This window comes from Varanus komodoensis, unplaced genomic scaffold (genome assembly GCF_004798865.1).
Source record: "Varanus komodoensis strain SLA01 unplaced genomic scaffold, ASM479886v1 scaffold32, whole genome shotgun sequence".
Lineage (NCBI taxonomy): Eukaryota > Metazoa > Chordata > Lepidosauria > Squamata > Varanidae > Varanus > Varanus komodoensis.
In genome coordinates this window covers 17,814,076-17,837,993 of record NW_025335798.1, presented here as the reverse complement: position 1 = coordinate 17,837,993, position 23,918 = coordinate 17,814,076, and the positions used below count along the sequence as shown (strand labels likewise).

Below are 23,918 nucleotides of genomic sequence, written 5' to 3'. Positions count from 1 at the left end.
CAGTAATGTGTAGGATTCACATGCAGTAAGTGAAAATGCAGAAATGTCAAGAATGAACCAAACACATAAACATAAGGCATTTGTGGATATGACTCTATAACAAAATGGTAATTACTCAAATTTAATTCAAAACTAATGAAAAGTTCTACTCAGATTTTTTAAAAGCTGCTTTTAGAATTATTATTTTTCTGAAACAATATTGCCTTTGACATATTCATTTAGGGACTACACGAAGTTGGCAGAAATCCAATTCACCTTACTTCTAAAGCAAATAGCCCTTTTCTATAGGTTCTAAAAGTCAAAAGGTAGACAGTGCAAGATAAATATTAGCCCCTTTTAACCATCAAACTATTTCCTTTCAAAGAGCCTCATGCATTTCTTAATATGCCCTTCAGGATTAGACTTTGCAAAATAATTTATCATTCTGGTAATTCACTGGCAAGCAAGCAAGCAAATCAGGCTCACTGCATTCTGTCATCACAAACGGATTCAGTTTCAACTAAAGGAAAGCAATATCAGACATGTTGCTGAAGCCATACCACTTGTTTTGACACTGCTTTGCAATGCCTTTGGGCAAAAAGCTATTTATTCTAGAATGCACCAGCACTATTACAAGAATGGATAACATTAATTTTTAGAATAAGTAAACTCGTTGAAGTGTTTCAGAAATGGGGACCGGGTCAAAAATTAAATCAAAATTAGAAAATAATGAAATTAGCAGATTTCAGTAATAAACCTTTGCGCTAATAAAGCTGGATAAATATTCTTACTACATCAGCAAGATGATCATATTGGCTACCTCTTTGAGACCTTCTTAATTATGGCAAATGGCAAAGAAACATGATAAATAGCAAGCACTTGCGAAAAAACAGAGGCTGTTGTTACATGGGTCTAAAACTGTTTTCAGACCAGAGAACAAACTCACTTTTGAAGAAGTTCTTGAAGACCACATTCCACACACACACACAAACACACTAATCCCACCATATCTTTTCTTAAAGTTTTTACTGACAGCAACTGAACCATTGGAAAGGCATTTTAACATTTAAGAATGGAAAAATCTGCACAAATGCTAGCAAATCACAAAACAGCTGGCGGTTGGGGAAAGGGAGTGGGGCCAGGTGAAGGGGACAACTGCAGAATCCCATAGGGCTGGATTGGGATCCCCCTGGCACATGGTCCTGAGGTTCAGTATGTTATGGGATGGAAACAGCTTTGCCCAGCAGACAGAGTTGTGCAGGAAAATCTGCCACAGCATGAGCCTCTTTCCCTTTCCAGAGGCCACAACAGAAGAGTCCATAGGGCATCTCAGCTGCTAGAATACTACCCACTAAAGCTGACATTGTCATTCCATGGAAATGCAGGGCTTCTGATATTGTCATGACCTGCAAAACCATCTTCCGTTCTCGGGAAGATGCCCTCTTCATCGAGAGAAAGGCGTTGCAGCATGCAAAGCTTTAATTCAGGGGCACGGTGTTTCTTCCTTAATCCTGATGTTTAAACATGAATATATAGTCAAGATATATTAATAGTCTTGAAAATCTGTTGCTTATAGCTATATTTCTTGAAGCATAGCCATATTCTGAAACTTTAAAATAGGGATATCCTGCATATTCTTCAAATTGACGAACTAGAACTAAGATTATTTTCTTACAACCGTATTGTTAATAATAATATACAAAAGAGCTCCATTTACCTAAGTAAGATGTAAAAGCAAGAAACAAAAAGTAATGTTTAGGTATATTAGAAGTAAGTTGCTGTCTTTTTTCCCACCTGCACAACTTTCACTGGTGACTTACATCACTGTGTGTTTGTACCAAGACTCTTACTGCCCTTCAAGCCATCTGAATTCACAATGATTTCTACAAATTGATACAGTTCAGCTGCTTTTTTAAAAGGTTTTCAAAAATTGTATTTAGTAGTAAACATAATCATTCAATTTAGAGAACTTAATAATTCTTTCAGAACATTGTGCATTAAAGCCTTTTTAGTCTACCCACTAGTGCATTTCTACTAGCTCCCAATACTTAGTATTGTAATTGAAACTGAAATTCTACGACATTCATTCTAAGAAAAGACAAATCAGACTGGATAAATATTATGCTGATTTTCTGTAGGTTTCCACATGAGTGCTTGATACAAATGGGGCAAGCTGAGATATTACTTTCATAAGGCAGCTACTTAGTAAAATTAACTGAACTGTCACCCTGAGTCACTAGGCTTTCATTACTTACATCTTCATAACCATGTTCATGAAGATAACAAAATTAAGCAGTTGGAAGTCTTATGTGAAGAAATGCATCGTTTGCTGACAAAGGTTAGTTCCTTAAGAGGTTGTTTTTCATCTTTCTAGGAAGTAAATTATACTTGCTCATGAATCTACATATCCCCTTGAGACTGGAAAAAATCAACAGCTTCAAAAATTCACAGCATGCATGAAGAACTTTCCAAAATTCAGACATCTACAATGAAAAAATTCTGACTGGCTGTAACACAAGAGAACTTCAAGATAGATTGTGCTTCAAGATGACTATTGGATCTGACTTCTCTTGAGTCAATATTAAACTCTCAGAGCAATGAATCTTGATCTTCAGCAGAAGATAAGTCAATACATGCCTAAATGGCTGGCAGAATCCTATGAAATTAATTGTTACCTGACTTCTAGGTAGGAGAATTGTCAATTTATTTTTAAATCTTCTATTGGTGAGTCTCAAAAAAGAGCAACAAACTGTGATCCACAAATCAACTAAGCTGATGTGATTCAACTGAAAATATGCCTACACATTTTTTCACCTCCAGAATCACCCAATTGTGTCCTTTCAGAACCTTTAAAAATAATAGGGAAATACACTGTATTTCATCTGATAGTACAATGCACTGCCTCTAAAATAATAGGAATAAATGAGTCAAGAGACTGCAAATCATGTTTCTCTTAACTGGTATAAATGATCTAAATAATAAATAAATTATAAATAATCCAAATGACAGCCCAGTTGCAGATGTAGAATTGCAATATATATTCATCTTTAATCATGTAGAATCATTGATTTTCCAAGAAGATACACATTCAAATTAGCAAATGTTTGGACCATTGACCAAGTTTTTAAATACGCCTTTTCTATGATCTCATCTCACTGAGGTCAATAAAGCAAGTGCACTCATAATCAAAACTGCTTTAGAAAAAAAAAACCAGAGAGAAGTCTTACATTTGAAGACATGGTAATGACAAGCAAGCTCTTATTCCTAACCATTAACTGAGATGCCAAGACAGCTTGGCTAAGAAGGAATCAGACTCAGTTCACAGATTACTACAACCCACCATGGTTTATTTAAATCATGTTTTATTCAAACCATTTAAGCCATGGTTATTTAAACCACAGTAGTTTGTGGCATATGCTGCACAACTTTAAAGTATTCAGACTAACACTGTGGCTTGTTGCAGTGTATAACCTGCAAAGGTTGGTTGTTGGCATGGTTAACAAGCCACCTAAAGTGCCTGATAGGTTCTGGGTCGTTTGTTAGCCATGCAAGCAACTCACACTTTACAGTTGCAACATCATAACGAGCTGCCATAAACCATGGTAGATTGCTTGGCATTGTGGAGCAGTTCATTCTAGGATTACTGCAAGGTCAGGGTGAACATTTACTAGAAATAAGACTGCTTACAATGTAGATCAGGAATCAACAGTAAATGCTACTAAGTTGTACCGACTAAAGAAGTTATTATGGATACTTAAGGTCAGGTCCATATGCTTGTAACTGTCATAAGGAGGTGGTCAAGCCTGCAAATAATCAGTTTTTTAGAATGCTTCTGTAACAACTATGGGAAGATTTAATGTTACTGATGGACATTCCTGGTGGCTTCTGGAATGGAAGTTGTCTTCAAGTTGTAACATTTTACTTAGGGTAGAATCACATGTCCTGAGTTTCTATAAAGTGGACTACGGTATGATATACCTGAATATACACTAGACTGAACACTGTTGTCTTCATATTTGCATGTAAAAGTGCAATATAAAGCCAAAACATTAATTTTCTTCTCTACATTTCGTTCTCTCTACAGATCCATTGGCAGGTTGGAAAATTGCATTTGCTATCTGGAAAACAAACACCTCAGAAGGCAACAGAGATGGGTTCACACCACTTGTACAACATTTAAATGTTGCCTATTTCTTAGCTTTGCTATGGCAATGATCCATATATTCATGGGATAGAATACTCAACATAAGATGACCCCCCACCCTCTTGCTTTTGCATACCATGCACAGCTATCAAAGCTCTGAGAATGGTTTACAGATCTGCTAGTCCCAGGAGGCAAACAGGGGCAGGGCAAAGTAAGTAGGAGCTATGATCTATCTGAAGTTCCTAAATAGGAATTATGTTTTCCAGAGTAAGAATGGATGGAGGCTGCAATGAACCCCAAGGATTTCTGAATATGCAACTAGGAACAGAAATCCCATACCAAGGATCTCTGCAAGACTGAAATGAGAAAATGAAGCAAAAGGAAGGAGTTAATCTGTTCTGTATATTAAGACTTCTTAATATTATTTGTTGAAAACCACTTCTGCGATCACTTCTTCTCCATTTCATGAATTTAAACCTTTATATTTCTGAATTACAAATGTAAAACAGGACAGTTGTATACTCCAGAGATTTCAGTATTAACCTTTTATTGCAAAGGGCCTGCTAAAAACAACAACCCAGCTGTTACATATTTATTATTCCATTATGTGGCTTTAATCTTATCAATTCTACTCACAGAAATGTCTGGTGGTGAACCTGCAGATCAATAGGTTCACTATTGAACATCCAAACAATGTAAATTCAACACAGCCAGGTTAGAATATATTTATTTCCTGCTGTGAATGCATGTCCTTTTTCAAGTAAATTAGGTCATTTGGAAGAAATATTTATTTTGTACTAACCATTTCCCTTTTGCGAGGGGAAAAAAATCAATTCACTAGATCACTAGCTCTGTATTTTATTCTGTGACAGTCCTGCTCTCTCTTTGAGCAAACAAAAAAGTCCCAAAATCATATTTACTGTACCACCATTTTAACGTTTTGTTCATGACCCCTTAGATGTACCTCCAGCCATGTGAGAATATCTCTTTTGTGAGTCAAGCCCACAGGGCCACAGGCTTCCTTGAAATGACATAACCACATGTGTGGACCAATCATGTGGGTCCCTCTTGGATAATCATTACCACACATTTGACTCATGAAACCAGTCCTCCTGACATGCTACAAGACTGAGATACAGGCCTCTATCTTAGGAGATCAATGCCAGACAAAAGCAGTTCTCACACAGCTGGCGCCTCATCTAAAGGACACTTGACTGTTTCATTCAGTCGTTTTGTGTCACTCACATCCCAACCTCAGGGCTCTCATCAGCAGAGCAATCACCATTTCTTCTACTGTGGATGTTTAAGAGAAAAGGACAGACATAATGCTTGAAAGAGAAATCAGGCAGAAGGAAAAATCAAGACCAGCATGTTTAACAATGGACTCTGTAAAATGTCAAACCCTGGCTATTTGAATACCCACAAAAACAAAATGTATTACTGAATGATAATAAGGCTCAAATTCAAGTATGTTCAAGTCTGTCCCACTGTGAACCCAGTGGAACTTAAAAATGCTTAACTTCGGGTGGATGTGTTCATATATGTGTGCGATATATTCAGCTTGCATTCTGACTCAAGCTTGTATCTGAGGCCAGATTCCAGGAACTGCCTGTACATTGTTTGCACTCCAGAAAGTCATATGGGTCACACCCTAGCTTTCCCCCTGTATCCAGGTATGAAAAACACTCAGAGGAACAGCATTCTCCTTGAAGGGTACAATCAGCGAAGCCACCCTGAAGAACAGCAGAATGCTGTGGAATAAATGAGAACCAGGTGCAAGTATTTATTTCATGCCATTGCAGACTACCTGTCAGCTCTGTCCTGTTATTGCAGCCAAGTCCTCATACCACTAATATATGCCAATGCATTCTCTCACAGGGACTTGATAAATAAAACAGACAGATCAAAATTCAAAGATCTGGTTTCTGAATTAATCCTCCTTGTTCCTGCAGATTTCTGAATGAACAAGGCGAAAAGTCCTAGGTAGAAATCTCACATGACTTTTCACGAGTTCCAAAAATAATGGCCTCTTGAGTGAGGCCAGAAGGCAAAACCTGCACGCTTAAGACCAAAGCTGGGAGAATAAGTTCAGACAGATTTCTGTGGATCAGGGACTTAGGCAGTGGGAAATTTAACCAATAATGGAAAAGCCTGGCAGAAATTTAAGTCTGAAGGCCCAAATGCTGCTTACCTGGTATAACCTAGTTTGAAGGCTGTACTACATGTTTAGAAAGAAGAAAAAATCCCACAACTCCCAACATTCCCCAAACAAGCATGGGAAATATCCATATTGCAAAACCTGGTCTTGGAGTCTGCATCCTGGTTCTTCCTAGCTACAACAAAGCTTTTCCTGGTGGCCATGTGTCTGGAATGTCTCATATCTTCTGCTGTTCCTCCTCCCTCATTGGCAAGATGCTGGCAGGATTGTGCATAGACTGAAGCATTTCATTAATGTTCCATACCTTTCATACTGTGCTCTAAATGAATTAATTCCTGAAGATATCAAATTATACCTATCATTCTGCGGGGTGGGAGGGGAGCATTGGCTGAGCCACAATTTTCCAACCAATGGATGTCCCTTACCTTTTAGCCAGATCTGTTTCTAGTATTACACAATCTGCCAGAGTGCAGAAGCAAAGAGAAATATCTCAGTCTGTATAGCCTAATACACCAAAATAGATGTATGAATTGGTCTTTGCTGTTCTCCATTTGTTACATGAACCACCTCTCCTTTCTGTTATTTCCAAACTAATGCATCACAAAACTTTGTAAAATTAGTTCCTTAGTATAATGTAAGCAAACTTAACACATGCAAAGCATTCATCATTTGATAATTAATCTATTATCTAAGCTGTAGATGGTGCTTTCTGCAATGAATTAATTATTTACACTGGAAAATATCATAGATCTTGTTTATGACCTGGATAAAGCCAGGACATGCATGTTTTCCCAAAGGCTTCATACCAGATCATTTTCCCTTCATATTCACATGGGTAGTAAACTTCTGAAAATTTGGAAGCAAAGTCCATGTCACAGGAGGAAAAAAAATGGAAAGGGCAAATAAGACAACCCAAAGTAATAAAAGAAACAGTATCCTCACTTAATGAAGACTGTAAACTAACTGCTGCATTGAGCTTCATGGGTGGCAAAGCTGGGTTTTTGAAACAGGTGTGAAGCATCCCTCTGACATACTGACAGAATAGATAATCAGCCTGCAGAAGGTGGATTCTTGACACAGAATGATGAGGCAAGCAATCTACCCCAAGACAGTTTTCCCTCTGTAAACAAGCTGGTCCTCAGCTGTGATGTCGTGTTCTTACTATGTTACATCTCTGCACAAAGCCATATTTTGCAGGAGTAGTAGGTACAGTAAAGAAAACAGACAAAGTTAAATTATTCATCAGGCATCTGTCTCTCTATTTGCTTTTCTTCCAAATCTAGAAAATGATTCAGTTCTGGGACCTATCAAAAATACATATACACACACCTCTTTGACAGTTATTTATTTTGACAATGTGTTCAATTTTCTGACAATATTTTTTCCTATTTCCCTCTTAAGGAGAAAACATGAAATCCAGGACAGAAATACCCCTAATATTTTCTTGATAAATTAGCTTGTCCCTCTGGCACACACACAGAGCTCACATATACAAAAGGGCTGCTGCACATGTTGGTTTACCAGTTCCACTGCAGTGAATCGGAAGTCTCTGGACACATATTGCCTCCACCGGTACATGAAAACAAAAAGGCAGTCTTTGTGGATCATTGTGAATCCACTGTGCGGATATATACATTTTAAGCCTGGCTGTGGAGCCCATTTTACTCAAGTGCCATCACTCCTATCCATTTATACCTTATAGCAATGATTTATAGGCCAAGGTAATCATTTCTAACATACCTTCCTTTAACATGTGTGTTTCCTCCAATATGGTCTGGGCACAGTATACCTCGCGAACCTGTATCCCACCTCCACACAGGGCTGTGCGCTTATCACGACGCGGGTCCTGCTGTTCTAGCAAGAGAGTAACATCACACCCTTTCCATTCAGTTGTCCACCAGGAATACCTTGTGAAGAATAAGGGAAAGAAGTCTGTTTGACAGATCTGTCTTATGCAGAAAGTCATTATAATAAGTTTGCAGATGACGGAGACCACAATCCTACACAAACTTACCTTAATCAAGTCATCTCCAAATTGCAGCAAACCTATACAGGAAAGCCCTACAAAATTTCCTATCCAGCACATCTGTGCTCAGCTCTTGTAAATAGTAGGCATACCATGAGCAGAGCCAGCTAGAGCCAAGGGTCAGACTAGATGGCCCAGGAGGCCCCTTCTGACTCACTCTGTTTCTATGTTTCTAAATGTAAGGCTGTGGCTTCCCATACTTTTGTAACATGCATACTTATAGTATGTTTGTAAATCTACAGAGTTAGAAAAAAATCTTACACAAATCTAAGGAGAAAAAAATAGTGAAACTGTATTCACATCCAAGTAACTGAACATGCTACTTGTGCTGCCAGTTGTTTTTATTCTATTCTTTCTAAAGTTTTCTATCCTACCATTTCGCTACAATGGAAAACACACAGTAGTGTCTGCCTGCTAGTGCTAATGATTTTGTCTTAGCAGATCCCAGTCCTTGTATAGCTGCAATTAGCCATTGCTGTCTGGTCTCCCACTGGGCTAGTAAATGCTAGTTACATTTGCACTAACATCAGTTTCTGCTAGTGCAGTGTCATTCACTTAAGCTGATTAGTGTTGGATTTTACCCAATCTCTCTCTCTCTCTCTCTCTCTCTCTCTCTCTCTCTCTCTCTCTCTCTCTCACACACACACACACACACACACACACAGAGAGAGAGAGAGAGAGAGAGAGAGAGAGAGAGAGAACAGATTCATTTCAGTTTAAAACAATATAAAATGCCATTAGCAAACAATAAAAAAAACAAGCTAAACAAAAGCAAGTAAATGATCAGTAAGATTCAGGCACACAGGATGGACTTAGTCTCGTGTTTAAACTCACATAGTGATGAGTATGTGTAAGGAGTAAGCTCCATTATCAAGACCAACATAAGGGAGAAAACCTGTTGGTTTTCCACTATATGCATGCATACTTGCAAATATATCAAGTGCATTTATTCTTATTGGTATAACAATGACAAATGTAACCAAATAACCCTGTTCTAACCTGTCAAAGGGAGGCAAATATCTCATTTGCTCTTCTTTGGCCATAGGCATGGATTTGTGACAATCACAGAAAGAGCATAGTGGTATCCCTGTTTCACATTTCCCCAAAGACCATGAATTCTACCTGTGCAATATGATCAACACAGAAGTGCAACTGCCTTACCTTTTACTTATCTCAAATACAGTTCTATTGGGTCATATCTGTCTAGGCAGGATAGCTCCTCCTCTACCTGATTCCAGATATGCTGCATTTTGCTCAAACGTCAGTACAGAAAGGGAGATATACATCTGTACCTCTAGTAGTTATCGAAATGTAAGCTATCAACAAAGTACAGAGGGCACCCAGCTCTAATATTTCTTAAAGTATCTTATATACTCTCCTTCCATTTAAGAAATAGAGAATAAAATGCACAGTAAATGTTATATGTCATTTCTTTTTCCAGGGAAGTCCCATCACCAGGTAATTATGATCCAGAGAATGATTTCCGCATCACTGGCCATTTATGGTCCGCCTGACAATTTAGAGAGTCTCCTGGAAAGTCTATTATCACGTTTTTTAACAGAAGCTTCTAGAACTCTCCAGTGGAGTGTGTTGTGGGCCTGTTTCCTTCTCCAAATCATGTGTTCTCCTAGTTCTACCACTCTGTATATATTGGAGCCACTTCCATCTGTATCTTAGAACTTTAATTTCCTCATACTTTGTAAATCATGTCTGCCTACCTGCACTGTGTTGCTATTTTATAGCTATTTCACTTTATTTTTTTACTTTGATAAATTTGGTCCTTTCTGTTCAGCTGCATAAAGCACAGATACTACTGGTGGGTCATGAACCTTAAACCCAACAATGTTGCTCTGTCCCTTGGCATTTGCACCATGGAGTTACAAAGGGCTCTATTCTGTCCCCTAAGCTCTTTAACTTCTTCATGAAATTGCTGGGTGGGATCCTTCAGAGGTAGGGGCTGAAGTTTCATCAGTATGCTCAGCCCCACCTCTCATTCTCATCTAACCCAGGTGAGCCAGTGACTATCCTGAACCAGAGCCTTGGCTTGGTAATGGACTGTATGAGGGCCAATAAACCGAAGTTCAATCCAGACAAGACAGAAGTTCTGTTGGTGGGTATTCTGTGTGTCCAACGGGGAAATTTTCGACCAATCCTGGATGGGGTTGCACTACCCCTAAAGGATATGGTTCATAGCTTGAAGTGCTTCTGGACCTTGAGGTCTCACACTTGTTTCTTAGGTGGCCACAGTGGCCAGGAGCATCTTCTATCACCTTAGTCTGTTTTTTCAGTTACGATCCTACTTGGACAATCACAGCAGAGCCACAGTTATCCTTGTAACCTCTCCCATGGATTACTGTAATGCACTCTACATAGAGCTGCCTTTGAAGACAGTCCGGGCTCTCCAATTAATTCAAAACAGAGCAGTGCAGTTGCTAACAAGGACCAGCCCTAGAGAACGTATCACACCGGTCCTCCGCCAATTACACTGGCTGCCTGTTATTGCCCAAGCCCAATTCAAACTGTTCATGCTAAGATATAAAGCCTTGTCACCCTGAGACATTGTTGCTGGCCTCAGCCATTGTGAAGGATGGGATAAAAGAAATTTAAATAAATAAATAAACAAACAAACAAATGGCTTGGGACCAGGCTGCCTAAAGGAATGCTTGTCTCCATATATCCCTACTAGATCTGTATCTATATATCTCCACTCAGGTCATCAATGGAGGCCCTTCTTTGCAAAGCCTCTCCAAATGTGGTGAGGGGGGAGTTGCAAGGAAAAGGGCCATCTCTGTTGTCCCACCTCACCTTTGGAATCCCTTCCAAGGAATGTACAACTGGCACCCACTTTCTTGCTTTCAGCACCAGGTCAAGACAGTTCTCCCCTGCAGAGGAGGGCAGGACACACTCCAACAGAGCCAAGCTCAGGGAGCTAAGGTTCAATTTGGATGCCTGGAAGTACTTACTGACAGTTAGGACCCCGAGGGTATGGAATGGGCTTCCACGGGAGGTGGTTGAAGCCCCATCAGTGAGGGTATTCAAGATAGGCTAGACATGCACATGGTAGGCATGTCGTGAGTGGAGCCAACTAGAGCCGGGGGTCAGACTAGATTGCCCAGGAGACCCCTTCTTACTTGCTCTGTTTCTATTTAGTATTTGTTTTTAGATTGGGCTTGAGTTCCTGCTGGCTAATTGTTTTATTGCTTGTTGTTATTGGTTTATTGTGCCTATTTCCTCGTGTTCTATGTATTTGTTGTATTTATATTGTATTTTAATCCTTTTTGTTTATGGTTTTGGTTTGCTATTGTTTTTATTTTTATATGCATTTTATATTGCACTGTGAGACACCCAGAGAGACTTTGGCTATGGGGCTGCATACAAATGCAATAGATAAACAAATAAACAATGACCATAAAGTATGCAAGCTGTACACGTTTGCCTTCTGACTAGTCAAAATTGCAAGACTAGCCCTGAGGCTGTTTCTCAGCCAGCCCTTGTTCCCCTTTAATAATCAGCACATGCAATTGCCCTAAATTAAGTGCTGTGAGCACCCATGCTTTTTAGTGTCTTTAAAAAACTCCACATAATTTTATATGTATTAACCAAGGATATGTTGAAAATACTGGTGAAAGCCTCAAATTAATTGAGGAAAGATGCAGTTCTCAATGCCCACTTAAATTATCAGCATTGAAAATATTAGCGTTTGTCTGTTCCAAAAGATCTTTAGAATTTTGAATGCATGGAAAATGTTCAGAAAAGTACTGATTATGTCTACTTTACAGGTCTTTTCAGACCAACTGTCATGCTTTCATTTAAAGTACACAACATCCTGTGTACATTCAGTGAGAGATAAAGCATTTACACTCAAGAGGGGGGACATAAAGGAACTGATTCTGCACACACACGTTTTTCAACATGACAACTATAAAACTGTCCTCCCACAATGCTTAAAACATAATAGAAGAAACTTTTTTCTGTAACTTAAAAAAATGCTTGCATAATATGGCTTATCACTTTTTTTCATGCTGAAAATCTCAATTCTGAAGAAGTCACTAAACAACAAGGTAAATGTTCTGCTTTGTTTCCCATCGCATTAAACTGTCACATTTCCTGAGGCTAAATGGAAATCAGTATTCAATACCAAATGCTCATGGACAGACGCCCACACTTATATAATCATTAACATTTCTTGATATAAGAACATATCAGTTGGTTTAAATTATCATTTAGGCAACTAAGGAAAGATTCATTGTAGACTCGATATGACTGCAGTTATAAAAACTACATATTCAGAATTACTGAACCATGTACAACTAATACGAGCTTTGACTATTCCAAAACTAGCAGCAAAAGAAATTTAAAAATGTACAACACAATTCAGTTCATCTGAATTGGCGAGAGTTAAAAAGACTTTCTAGGATTAATATTTTTTTCTTCCATAACAAGCAACTCCTTATTAAGGGGTCTCACCAGGTTATTACTCTCACTCCAGCCCACATGGGTTGTAGTCCACGACTGACTTTTCCTGTGGGTCAGTAACTTTCCCAGGTAAAAAGTTCTCCACCCTTACTTTAGACCAGTCTTAATTATTCAAGTCACCCAATTCTCTGCATGCTTACTAGGCAGCTACTGCACCCCATGTTCAATGGAATTTATTCCTGAGTTAGTTTGTTGAAGATTGCAGCACAAACACAGCTCAAGTTTATAGACAGACAGAGAAGCACCTGTTAGCCACTCCACGACTGCAGAACATTCTTTACTCCACATTATTACCTGAAACTTGTTTCACTTCACTAGAATTAATGCTTACTTTACAACATCATAAATTATATAGCTACTGGGTGCTTCAGATTAAGAAAACAAAGTTATGTACATATTGCAGCACTACACTGTTGTTATTCTTTCCTTTAAAACTACTAATCATCAATAGTTACCATAAACAAGAAATTCAAAATAAACTATTCTACACAACATAGGAATCACCTTTCTCCTTGTCATATGCAATGAAAGCAAAGCCTAGGGCATCGTAGATGTTTCCTTGAGAGCCACAGGATGTTAAATATGGAAAGCAGATCAACAAGTGAAATGAGTACTCAAACATAGCAGTCCCAGTTTGAACAGAGACTAATTTCAACCAGGACTCATAGCCCAACACATTCTGTTACCTCTTTTCCCAGGGAAGTAGAACATAACCTGGAGGAACTGAACTAATAGTGGACAAAGCAAGGCCTCTCTTTGATGGCAAACGGCATGCAAAGGTTTATTTCCTATTAAGGATTGTGCAGTTTGTAAAAATAGCCTACATGCTCATGATCTGCACTGTAAATCTTACTCTGCATGTCACTAACCGCAAGAAGAATTCCTATCTCCCTCAAATGTAACACTCTTTTTTCCAAGAGGGGCATGTGTGTGTTTTGGCTTGAGGAAGGAGTCGCTTTTAGCAATGGCTAAAACAGGATTACTATGCATTAACATCAAGCATTTGAAAATCCATGTGAGGCTTAACAAAAATCACCATGAGCAGATAAATCACCCAATTCATTTTTGGAGCGAGCAGTAGATTGCTCATACATGATCCTCAGGATCATCCATTTCCCATCTGAGAAACACAGTCATCTAAAAAGACAGGCAATGAGAAGAATTTTGACACCCTGGTACTAAACTAAAATATGAAAGCTGCCAAGTCTACGCACTTTCTGCACCATCAGGAAGCCAGAGAGTTAACAAAACTGGAGTTGGGAATGAAGGATTTATGAACATGAGGGAATTCTATGAAGAGACTAAGGAACTTCAAGAGTTTCTTGCAAGAAGCTCTAATCTGCACCTCAGCCAAGAAACTGCTCATCAATGTTGCCACACAGAATTTGAAGAAGTGCCTCATAATCCAGTTGATGTGGCCTCTGGATGTGTTGAATTACAACTCAGATCATTCCTAGCCAGAGGGGTCAATTGCCATGCTTGGCTGGAGAAGATGGGAGCGACTGGCCACTATACCTGGAAGGCTCCAGGTTAGGAAGAGCTGCTCTAAGATGCAACCAGTGCAGAATTCCATGCCATCTGCCAGCCCTGCTACTTCTTGGCATGGCTCAAGGAAAATATCCCAAATACTTTGGGTTCATTTCATTGAAGCACACCCACAAAGAAGAAAAGAAAAAAGGGGGGGAAGGGGGAAAGGGGGAAGGGGGAAAGGAAATGCAATTCCTGCCTGATGTTCTTCATGAAACTTCACTCAGTAGAACATTCTCAACTATCACAGGAATGCAGTGTAAATATCACCATTCAGTGTTCTAAATTTGTTTTACTTTCCCATTAAAAGGAAAGCAAAGTTTTTCCTAATATTGGCTGTGTTGGGGAGGAGAAGCACATCCCCTACACATATTTTGGCATTCTGAATATGCAGGACCATAGACTGTAACACTATAAGCAAACAAACAAGTTTTGAGCTAGTTCTCACATTTTATTTTTCCAGTTGTTGAGAAAAACAGTGGGGAAATGTTGCAGATAACAAATCTTTTCCCTCACGCATTAGCCAGCAAAGCTGGTGCATTTCGATCACATGACTGTCAAGTGAAACAACTCACTGCACACAGGGAATAAAATCAGTCAGACAATTTATCCCTTTGTCTCATTGATTGACATGAATTGGGTTGGGAAAGTAAAAATCAGCATACAAGAGCTTTTTTCCACGAGACCTAATCAAGCAACACTTTTTCTAAGTGCCCTCTCTGTTCTACTGATAGCAAGATGCACAGGGATGATGAACAACTGCTGATTTTGAAGTAACACAATTGTACACTGCATGCCACATTCACGACCTTTCAACTCCCCTGCCCCCAGAAAGATTGCATAAGTATTGCAACACTTTCTTCAGAAGAGCGGAGAGAAGAAAGCAAAGTTATGGAATCAGTTTGGTAAGCTGCACCCACATACTCATTCACCATCATCCAGTCAATGAAACTAAAAGGACACTTGGAAACTCTACCAATCTAACAAACCTGGGGCATAACCGCTATTTTCATTGTAAAGTGAAGACTCTTTGAGCTGAATGGTTTTATAGAAATTTTAAAGAAACCAGCTAAACAGATGAATGACTTCAGTGCAGATGTGATCAATCTTAGCGAGAGAGATTAGAAACAGGAACACCAACCACCTCCATGATCATAAACCACTAAACTCTGCTTGCCAAGGAGTCCTGCTCCTCCTCTTCATGCAGCAAGGGACACTCACAGCCCTGCTTTCCTCTTGAGTATGATATTCAGTGTGCATGTTGGGATGGCTCCAGAAAAGGACATGATCCCTCTTAAACCAGGACATAATCCTGGTATGCCTAGCATAGTAAAAATATGGTGGTAACTCTGGGGTCTTATAATGTACATTTGTTGTAATGGTTCATCACTCTGCACTTAAAGTTTGCTGTTATGTAATGAGAAGTTGGAACAATTTGTTTAAGAAAGGAAATTTACTTTAGCAAATTCTTCAGCCCATCTCTACTCATCTCCATACTCATGCACTAGTTTAGCCTCCAAACCCGTAAGTAGGATCTGTACCTGATGAGCTTTCTGTAAAGTGATGGCACCTAAGCATTTACAGTATTTTTCTGCCCAGTTTCATGTGCCTGAACTCATCAGATGTGTATTTCATGGACACATGAATCTGCATTGGTCAGTGCCTTTCGTTTGCATTGGGTAACAGATAAGCAGTTTAAACAACCACATTCATTTGAGCTTCGGTTTCTCTTTGAGGGAAACAGGAAGGCTTGTAGCATACCTTGGGCAAGGCTGAAGATGTTCTCGTCCACCACCTGGGTTGCAGGGCTCTCTTTCTTCGGTTTCAGGACACGCTTGGCCAGTTCCTACAGCAATGTGCTTTATACTCCGAGTTCTACTTCGGAATCCTGGTGAGAGATCCCCTGAGTGACAAGTCTTTGAGCAGGAGCTCCATGAAGACCAAGCTGAGGTTTCACAGTCTTTAGGCATAACACAGGACTGAAAGTTCAAAGGGATGTTTTCTTGCACACAAAGGCTGCGATAAGAAAGCATCTTGTTAAAAACCAACAAAATCCTGGAGATTCTTTTAATCCTGGTTATCATTAGTCCACAGCAAGAAAGCTACAAGCATTCCAGAGGAGCCAGACTTGCAAGTTATATCTCATGCTAACTGGAGGAGGAGAACAAAGGAAAATCAGGGGACACAGCAGAAGCCAGAAGTGGTGTCTAGTTAAAAGGTACCAATATTATAAAAAGTATCAAGACCACAGCCCAGTTGGCAAAGACCTAGTGTTGCCATCCCAAGACTTCAGAGATGCTATCTGCCACCATCCATATGGCATAACTGCTCAAATAATGTGCGCAAACAATGCATGCCAAGACCATACTGGGAACAAGAGCTCCTCTAATGAGTTTTATTCCTACAATAACAAAGAGTAGAATGCAAATATCTTGAAATGGGGGATATGAAAGAAAGCTCAATTGCCCCTTTCATTATTACATCTCAAGTTGCTACATTTTCCTAACAGGATCACAGCATTTAATTACACATAATGTGAGGTTAATTACACTAATTGTGGCATGAAATCACAAAAGCATTAAAGGGTTATTTCTGCTTTGTAAACCACAGCCTAATTTCATTGCTATTTGCTACATGTAAAAACATAGCTAGGGCCAAATATTTTATTTGAATATATGTTTACCTGGGGTGTCAATAGACATTCAAACACTAGTAAAAGCATTTGCCCTACTCAAATGCTTGCAAGTAGCACTGAGGTGAACATGATGGACAAGTTCTCCTGCTGCTGTTTCCTCCCATTTCCTTGCTTCAACTTACCTGGGGCAACGGAAAGGAGGAGAAGCTGGTAATTGAAGATGAGATAGGGCTGGAAATGCAAGTCCCAGAATCTCTGGCAAGAAAATAACTATTTGCATCACTTCTGTTGGGAATGCAGATCTGTCCCAAATAAAGACCTGTGCCCAAAACCCTATAACATGGGCTAGTTAAATATGCCCCCTTAGCCCAAAATGTACTTACTCATGATCAGGAACAAATAAGTACCTACTCACTTAACCCTATGGAGTCCTGGAGCTCATTATCTTCATGCAAGTGAATTATAGTCTGCTATGGAGGAGAGAGGATTCTGCAGTCATTTCTCTCCTTTCTCCCATATGAATCATCAAGGGTGTCTCATTTAAATATAACTTCCCCTCATACTTTGATAATTGCATGGACAGTGACACAGGGAGAGTCTTAACATCCATGCTCTAATGGATATATCCAAAAGATGCTTGCAGTAGGTATACAACCCATTTTAACAAGATGTTTCATATACTATTATATATTGAAAGAAGAAAAAATGTTTTTTACTAACTCTACTGTTCATGACATAAACATATGAGCTATGCTTTGCTAGAGGGGCTCATTTCCAGCCACATTCCAGGACTTACTGTAGATCCATTTGCTTCCTTTCCCAGTATCACCTCTGGGAAAAGAAGAATTACTAGCCTGCAACTGATTTGGGTAGGTGGATAGAGCTGCAAAAAGCTGACCTACTAAGGTTTTTAAAATTCTTTTTTCATGTCTGCTCCAAAGAAAACAAAATTCTGTACATTGTCCTGTTTTCTTTCTCTTCAAAATTACTTTCCTCCCACCAATGAATGTAAAAGCTGTCATTGGTGTGGTGTAAAATGATTTGGTGTTGAAAATATGTGCCTGTGCTTTAGTAATTTCTTTTCTGCCTATGAGTGTGTTATAAGTTTACCAGCTGCAGAGAAGAATTAATGCAGACATGCTGATGGAAATAAGACAGGAGGCAGGCTGTATCTTTAAAGTCATGAACTAAGAAAGAAACCTCAGGAACTACAGTGACACTGCTCTGACTTTCTGTGTGAGCAGTAAAAAAGATGTACTCTTTGTCTAACCAGTACAAAAAGAAAGATGTCCTATAATAAAGAGCAGGTTGTAAACAAGCTAAAAGGTATATTTCTATTTCAGTGGTTCTACAAAATTTGCAGCAGCATTAATAAAAGTTCTTCTTCCTTTAAAGATGTATTGGGAGCAATAGATCATGAAAAGATACTGGATGGAGTATGAGGAACACATGAACTCAAATTATTTTCGGAAGAATCTGCTGCCATCAATCCCAGCAGCCCCCCAGTCTAGAGCCAGATATCACTGCGAAGATGTACATCTAACTCTTCCAGAAGAAGTTCCCATTTCCCACCTGCCTACCCACCCACAGTTATTTGCTACTGTGACATATTTCTTCAGAAAATTCAGGCATTTGCATTGTTCTCTATTAGCCTATATAAGGAAAAAAATGAAGAGATATTTGACAAAAAAGGCAAAACTCTTCACAATGGCACAACCAAGATCACACTAGCTTTAGGAACAATTGGTTGTAAATACGGAAATTGTGCTCTGAGTAAACAGCTCCATACTTGAACACTTCTTTATCAAATATATTATCTTATTATCTTTTCTGAATTGCACAAAAACTGCCAGTAATGAACAACATCTTAGTTACTTCACAATCATTGATTTTCTTCACCCTCTGACCCCTTCGTCTCTAAAAAGCAGTAGATGGCATTTTCTCTGGACTAGTCTTTGATGATTAAAGTCTATAATTATTTTACTTCACAGACAGTACAGAGCTTGATTCATTGGTTCCAAATACCATTACACTGTAGGACAATGAGCCAATCTGGTGTCTCTGTAACATTATACTAAATGGCATGTCTTGAAATATTGCCATTCTGAGCTGTCTGAGCTGTCAGACTGGCAGCTGGCATATCAAGGAAGACTATGGCCTTTTCTCAGAATAGCAAAAGTACTGTAATGGACCAGAAATAATATTCTAGGCATTCTTAGTAATTTACATGTTGTTCTCTTGGACTGGCCTGATTAGGACTCAGCTATGTGTAGTGGCATTTCGTTTACTCAACTCATGAGAAACACCACTTGAAATAGCAGTCATAACTGGGTTGGAGTGATTTCCTTCATATGCCAGCATCACCTTAGATAAGTAGGCATCAAGTTATCTGTGAATATCCAAACTGGCTCTTAACAGCTGGAAGCTGTGGAAGCTATCTGCTTTCTCCCATGGAAGCAAATGAAAATTAGCTGAAATTAAGAAAACAAAACAACATCTAAACCATAGCATACATTATGAAACACTAGCGCAATTATATCTTTAAAATATGTATATTACCTAATAACTAAATAAGAGTAAATACAAATGAAATCTAGGTATAAGGATTACTGTAAATGGCAAACTATATACTTAATATTAGACAACAGTAGGAAATTGTAAGAGCAACAAATTACATCTGTTATGAACAAAGATGATTTCTTACCTCAGCATGGCATTTTTCCCATCGCTTCTTGTACACCTCACCTGTCTCGTTTGATAACCAATTTCTATATCCCAAGGTTGGGAACTATAGTGAGACCTAAATCTGTGAAAATTTTGCAGATCTTCAACTACTTGAAGTTTGAAAGTGCTTCGTTCAGAAGAATCTGAGCTGAAATCCAGCACAGTTCTCCCGATCATATTCATTTCTTTAAGGTGAGGCAGCCGGCATTTACTCCAAGGTCCAACTTTAAGACTGTAGGTATATTCCTCTTCCCCAGGAGCACAAGAGATTGTAACATCACAAATCCTTGATTCAGTGAGATTTGGACATTTGGTTCCACCATACAGTGGAGGAGCAATAACAGAACGGGTTCTGTGCTGTAAACTCTTTCCACAGTGCCTGCTACATACAGACCAGGAGGAAAATTCGGATACTATGCAATCCCGTGGACAAGGTATTAGGCAAGCTTGTTCCATAGGTGGCTGAGGAGTAAAATATTCACATATCTCATTTGTGACAATTGTTCTATTCAATTTTTGTACACACTGTACAGTTCTGTGCTGCAGTCCATGCTGGGCAGTAACACAATCTGAAGTCCTTGGCTTGACTTCACCATGAGCAAAAGGAACTAAAGCACACATGTGCCATTCTGAAACTTCCCATTCAAAGAGTTCAAGGTGCCAGTCACATATTTTAAAGCAGCTCCTCTGGCTTGCAGGCCTATCGCTTTGTTCACAGTTTGAATGGTGGGTCGTCCAGCCTTCTGAATGACTGCACCAAACTACTCGGCTCTGAACACCACCTGAACCACAATCACCTATGCAACGTCCCCAGTGACCTAAAAAGAAAAAGGGGAGGTAGAATGGGAGGCAATATTAAGAAAAATATTCATACTTGCATTATTCAGTAAATAATAGAGACTGCTTACAAAAACAATTTTGCCTTTTTTAAGAAAGCCCAAATCCATATTCTATCTATCTAAGGTGCATCTCAGGGTGTATCTTCTCTAGTACATAGATCAATAGATCAATCTTTTCTGAAAAAGGTCCCTTGATTTAAACATTATATGGAAGACAAGTCAAATTGACTAATACCAAGAGGTAAGGCGCGTAGAATACCCGTAAAAGAAAGTTTACATTATTGATGAGGATTATATTAAACACACACACACACAGACACACACACACACACACATAAATCGAGTTCAGTTTCATGAAAAGGAATCCGCTAGAGAGACAGAATTTAAATCTGTGAGATGATCCTACTTAGGTTACAGTTACACTGAAACCTCTATTAACATACACAGTAAAGCCTTAAACAAACTGATTATACTAGAACATGGATGTTGTATGAAATTATATGTTAAAGTAATTGAGCACTGTTTGTTTAGGACAAGAAAAGGTAACCTGATACCTCGCAGGTATTTTGGACTAGATCAAAGACAGCCAACAAGGCCAATGATCAGGGAATATGGGACCTGTAGTTCAGAATGTCTAGATAGCACCATGCTATCTAGCCCTGCCTGGCTTACAGGGTTGAATGGCACATGGAGAAGGACTGTCCTCCCCATGCTGCACTGGCTCTGACTCCAGCTAACTCCTTCTGTATGTCAATCACCCCTCACAGAAGAAAGGTTCCACCCTTGCCTTAAGCACAACCCCGTCTCCAGAATCCTTCATCCCCATCTTCCTTTGGCTTAAGAGAAATTCTACTGCAGACCCTCATTAAAAGCCCTACCAAAGAGCACACAGAACTCTGCTAATGAACTATTTAAGTTCCTGATACCCAGGAAAATCCTGAATATAGTAATCTAGGTTCTCTTTTCTCATCAGTAACTTATATAGAACAATTGCTGTTTTCCTTCAGGAAATTTCAATTTTAAATTATTTGGGAATTATTGGAAATTGTCAAGCATATTCAAGTTTTCCTCGAGGCTGCCCCAATTCCTCTCAAACATCAGCCTTAAGCAATATTCAGTAACTGGTTTGAATATAAACAAGAAACCATCATGGATAAACTTTCCCAGAGGGCTTCTGGCTGCAGTGGTAGCCACCATTTTGAATATTCAGGGTGCAGCAGCAACACATTTGTAGCTTTCTTACAAGCCACACACAACTCCAGAATAACCTGTGGGTTCTGGATGGCTTTTAAACCACCCCAACAATCCACCCTTGTGAGCAACAAGCCATGGCAGATTGACAACTTGTCGCTGTGCAAATCAGGTGACTGTGCAAACTGGATCTTCCTTTTGGGCAAAGATTGGCCCAGATCACACATTCTCCACACCTTAAAGTTAATGAAAGGGCATGGATTCGTGAGTCCAATTTCTCTCTGAAACAAGGTCCAGATAACACAATGAGCCATTAGGGAATTCCTGGGACCAGAAAAGCATCCTAGTTACCCTCTTTTGGGGTTGGAAGGACCATAGGACTTGATCATTGCAGACAACTTCCTCTTCTCTGCCCTTTCACCTTTTCTGCCTTCCCGCTGGCAGCATTACACAAGCCACTTTCAGTCACCCAAATTCCTCCTCCTTCTGTCACATAAAAGCAGCCACCACAGGTACTTCCTAGTCTTCTAACTCCTCATCTCCCCTGCCATTAGTGCAATGCTTTTACCATTCGCGTCGCTTTGACACTTTCACTGTACTCGAAGGAGCTCCCCTAACATAGTTCAGACAAAGAACTTAGCCGGCATGGAGTGCAAAATATCTTGTACGAAATGGCTGTACTGGATATATTTATAGGAGGCAAGCAAACACTTTCTTTGGTTCGTTGGATTACTATTACATGGGGATCTCAGCACGAGGGTTCTCTGAGCCTTGGATGTTGGGAGAGGTGTGACATGGAGGAAAGGCAGGCTCATTCTGAATGCAGACCCAACTTAATTTGGAGGAATAGCCACTTTCCTTCAGGGTTATTCAGTGTAGATAAAATCAGTTTGGCTACATGCCAACCCCCTCCCCAAATTAGTTTGCTTTTGTGAAAAGTGCTTTCCTGGGAAGTGCAGAATACAATAAGGAAGCAGATGAACTTACTCACAACCACTGCCAGACAAACTTCAGGCAGTAAAATTAAGCAAAGAGAGGTCTGCTTTTTGCTACTCTTATCAAGTAACTTTACATCCTTTTGGAAAAAACCACCCACAGTCCAGAATTCACACATCAAGATCACACATGGCTCACACAACCCATCCCAGCAATGAACAATGAGTCCTCAGTGCAGGTTATTCATAGTTACAACACTCACTTAAGCCAGCAGGTTGAGCGTATATGACACAACAACCCACAATTACAAGCCAGTATGGCTTGTTTTACCTTGGGTTGCCATGACATATGAGATCAGGTGAGTAGGATCAAAAATCTCCTGGACAAATACACATCCTAACTACAGCTTAACTTTCAGGGCCTTTCCCCCAAAATACTGAAAAAGTGGTTTGATTAATATGGCACAAATCACTAGACCTTCCATGCTAGTCTCCCCCTTCCACCCACCCGCACACCCACACACACACGCCAAATATTTCTAGAGTCTTCAGGGATTTGCTAGACTAATTTAAGTCTCTACTGCAGATAAGCCTTAAAGTACAAGTTCATTTTCTTCAGGTCAGAATACTTGAAATATACCAGCTGTTGATGGCAGATTAGTTCAAAGATGAGATATTCAGATACTCTATAGAGAACCATTTTAACAGCCTTAGGCTGAAATCCTTTATATGGTTATCTGGGAATAAACCCATAGGATTTACCTTTTAGTAGACTCTGTCAGAATAAATGTATTCAGGAGTTTTAAACGTATCCAGTCAGAATCACACGAAGGGACCCCTGCTTGCTGAACCCGTGCCCTCTACCATGTTGCTGCTGTCTGACCCCACCACACTCAACACATTGGAGGACAAAGAAACCTGCACAGCCAGGCCTCTAAACCAGGCAGGGAGCCCGCATGGCTGGAGAAGCCTTCCCATTGCTAACCTTGGCCCTCCGCCATGTAGAGGAAGAGCGGGAAGGGCAACAGGCTCAGTAGAGAGGCAGCAGGACCAGTTTCTTCACTGAATCTCTTGGCAAGTGATTATGGAGAGGATATAAAAGCCCAAATAGGGCTGTTCCGAAAATAAGCTGTGACATCATATTGAGGGGGTGATAATCAATCCTCTTCTACCACCCTGGTAATGAATTGTTGCTGTTTTACAATGGCAACACAGGAGTGAATTCCACATTTTTGAAAATGCAGGCAGTTGGGGAAGTAATAAAAAGGTATCTCTACATATTCC

The 23,918-nt window shown here is 39.6% G+C and overlaps 1 protein-coding gene across 1 annotated transcript in view; it reads right to left on the bottom strand.

The window, feature by feature from the left end:
• Nucleotides 1–23,918, bottom strand: part of THSD7B (thrombospondin type 1 domain containing 7B) — a 393,302-nt gene that overhangs the window by 260,625 nt on the left and 108,759 nt on the right. The window contains exons 2-4 of the mRNA XM_044438217.1: nucleotides 19,650–20,487; nucleotides 16,072–16,326; nucleotides 8,022–8,188 (exon numbers count right to left, since the gene is read on the bottom strand). Coding sequence (XP_044294152.1) covers nucleotides 8,022–8,188; nucleotides 16,072–16,326; nucleotides 19,650–20,487 — 1,260 coding nt within the window. The remainder of the gene's footprint in view (nucleotides 1–8,021; nucleotides 8,189–16,071; nucleotides 16,327–19,649; nucleotides 20,488–23,918) is intronic.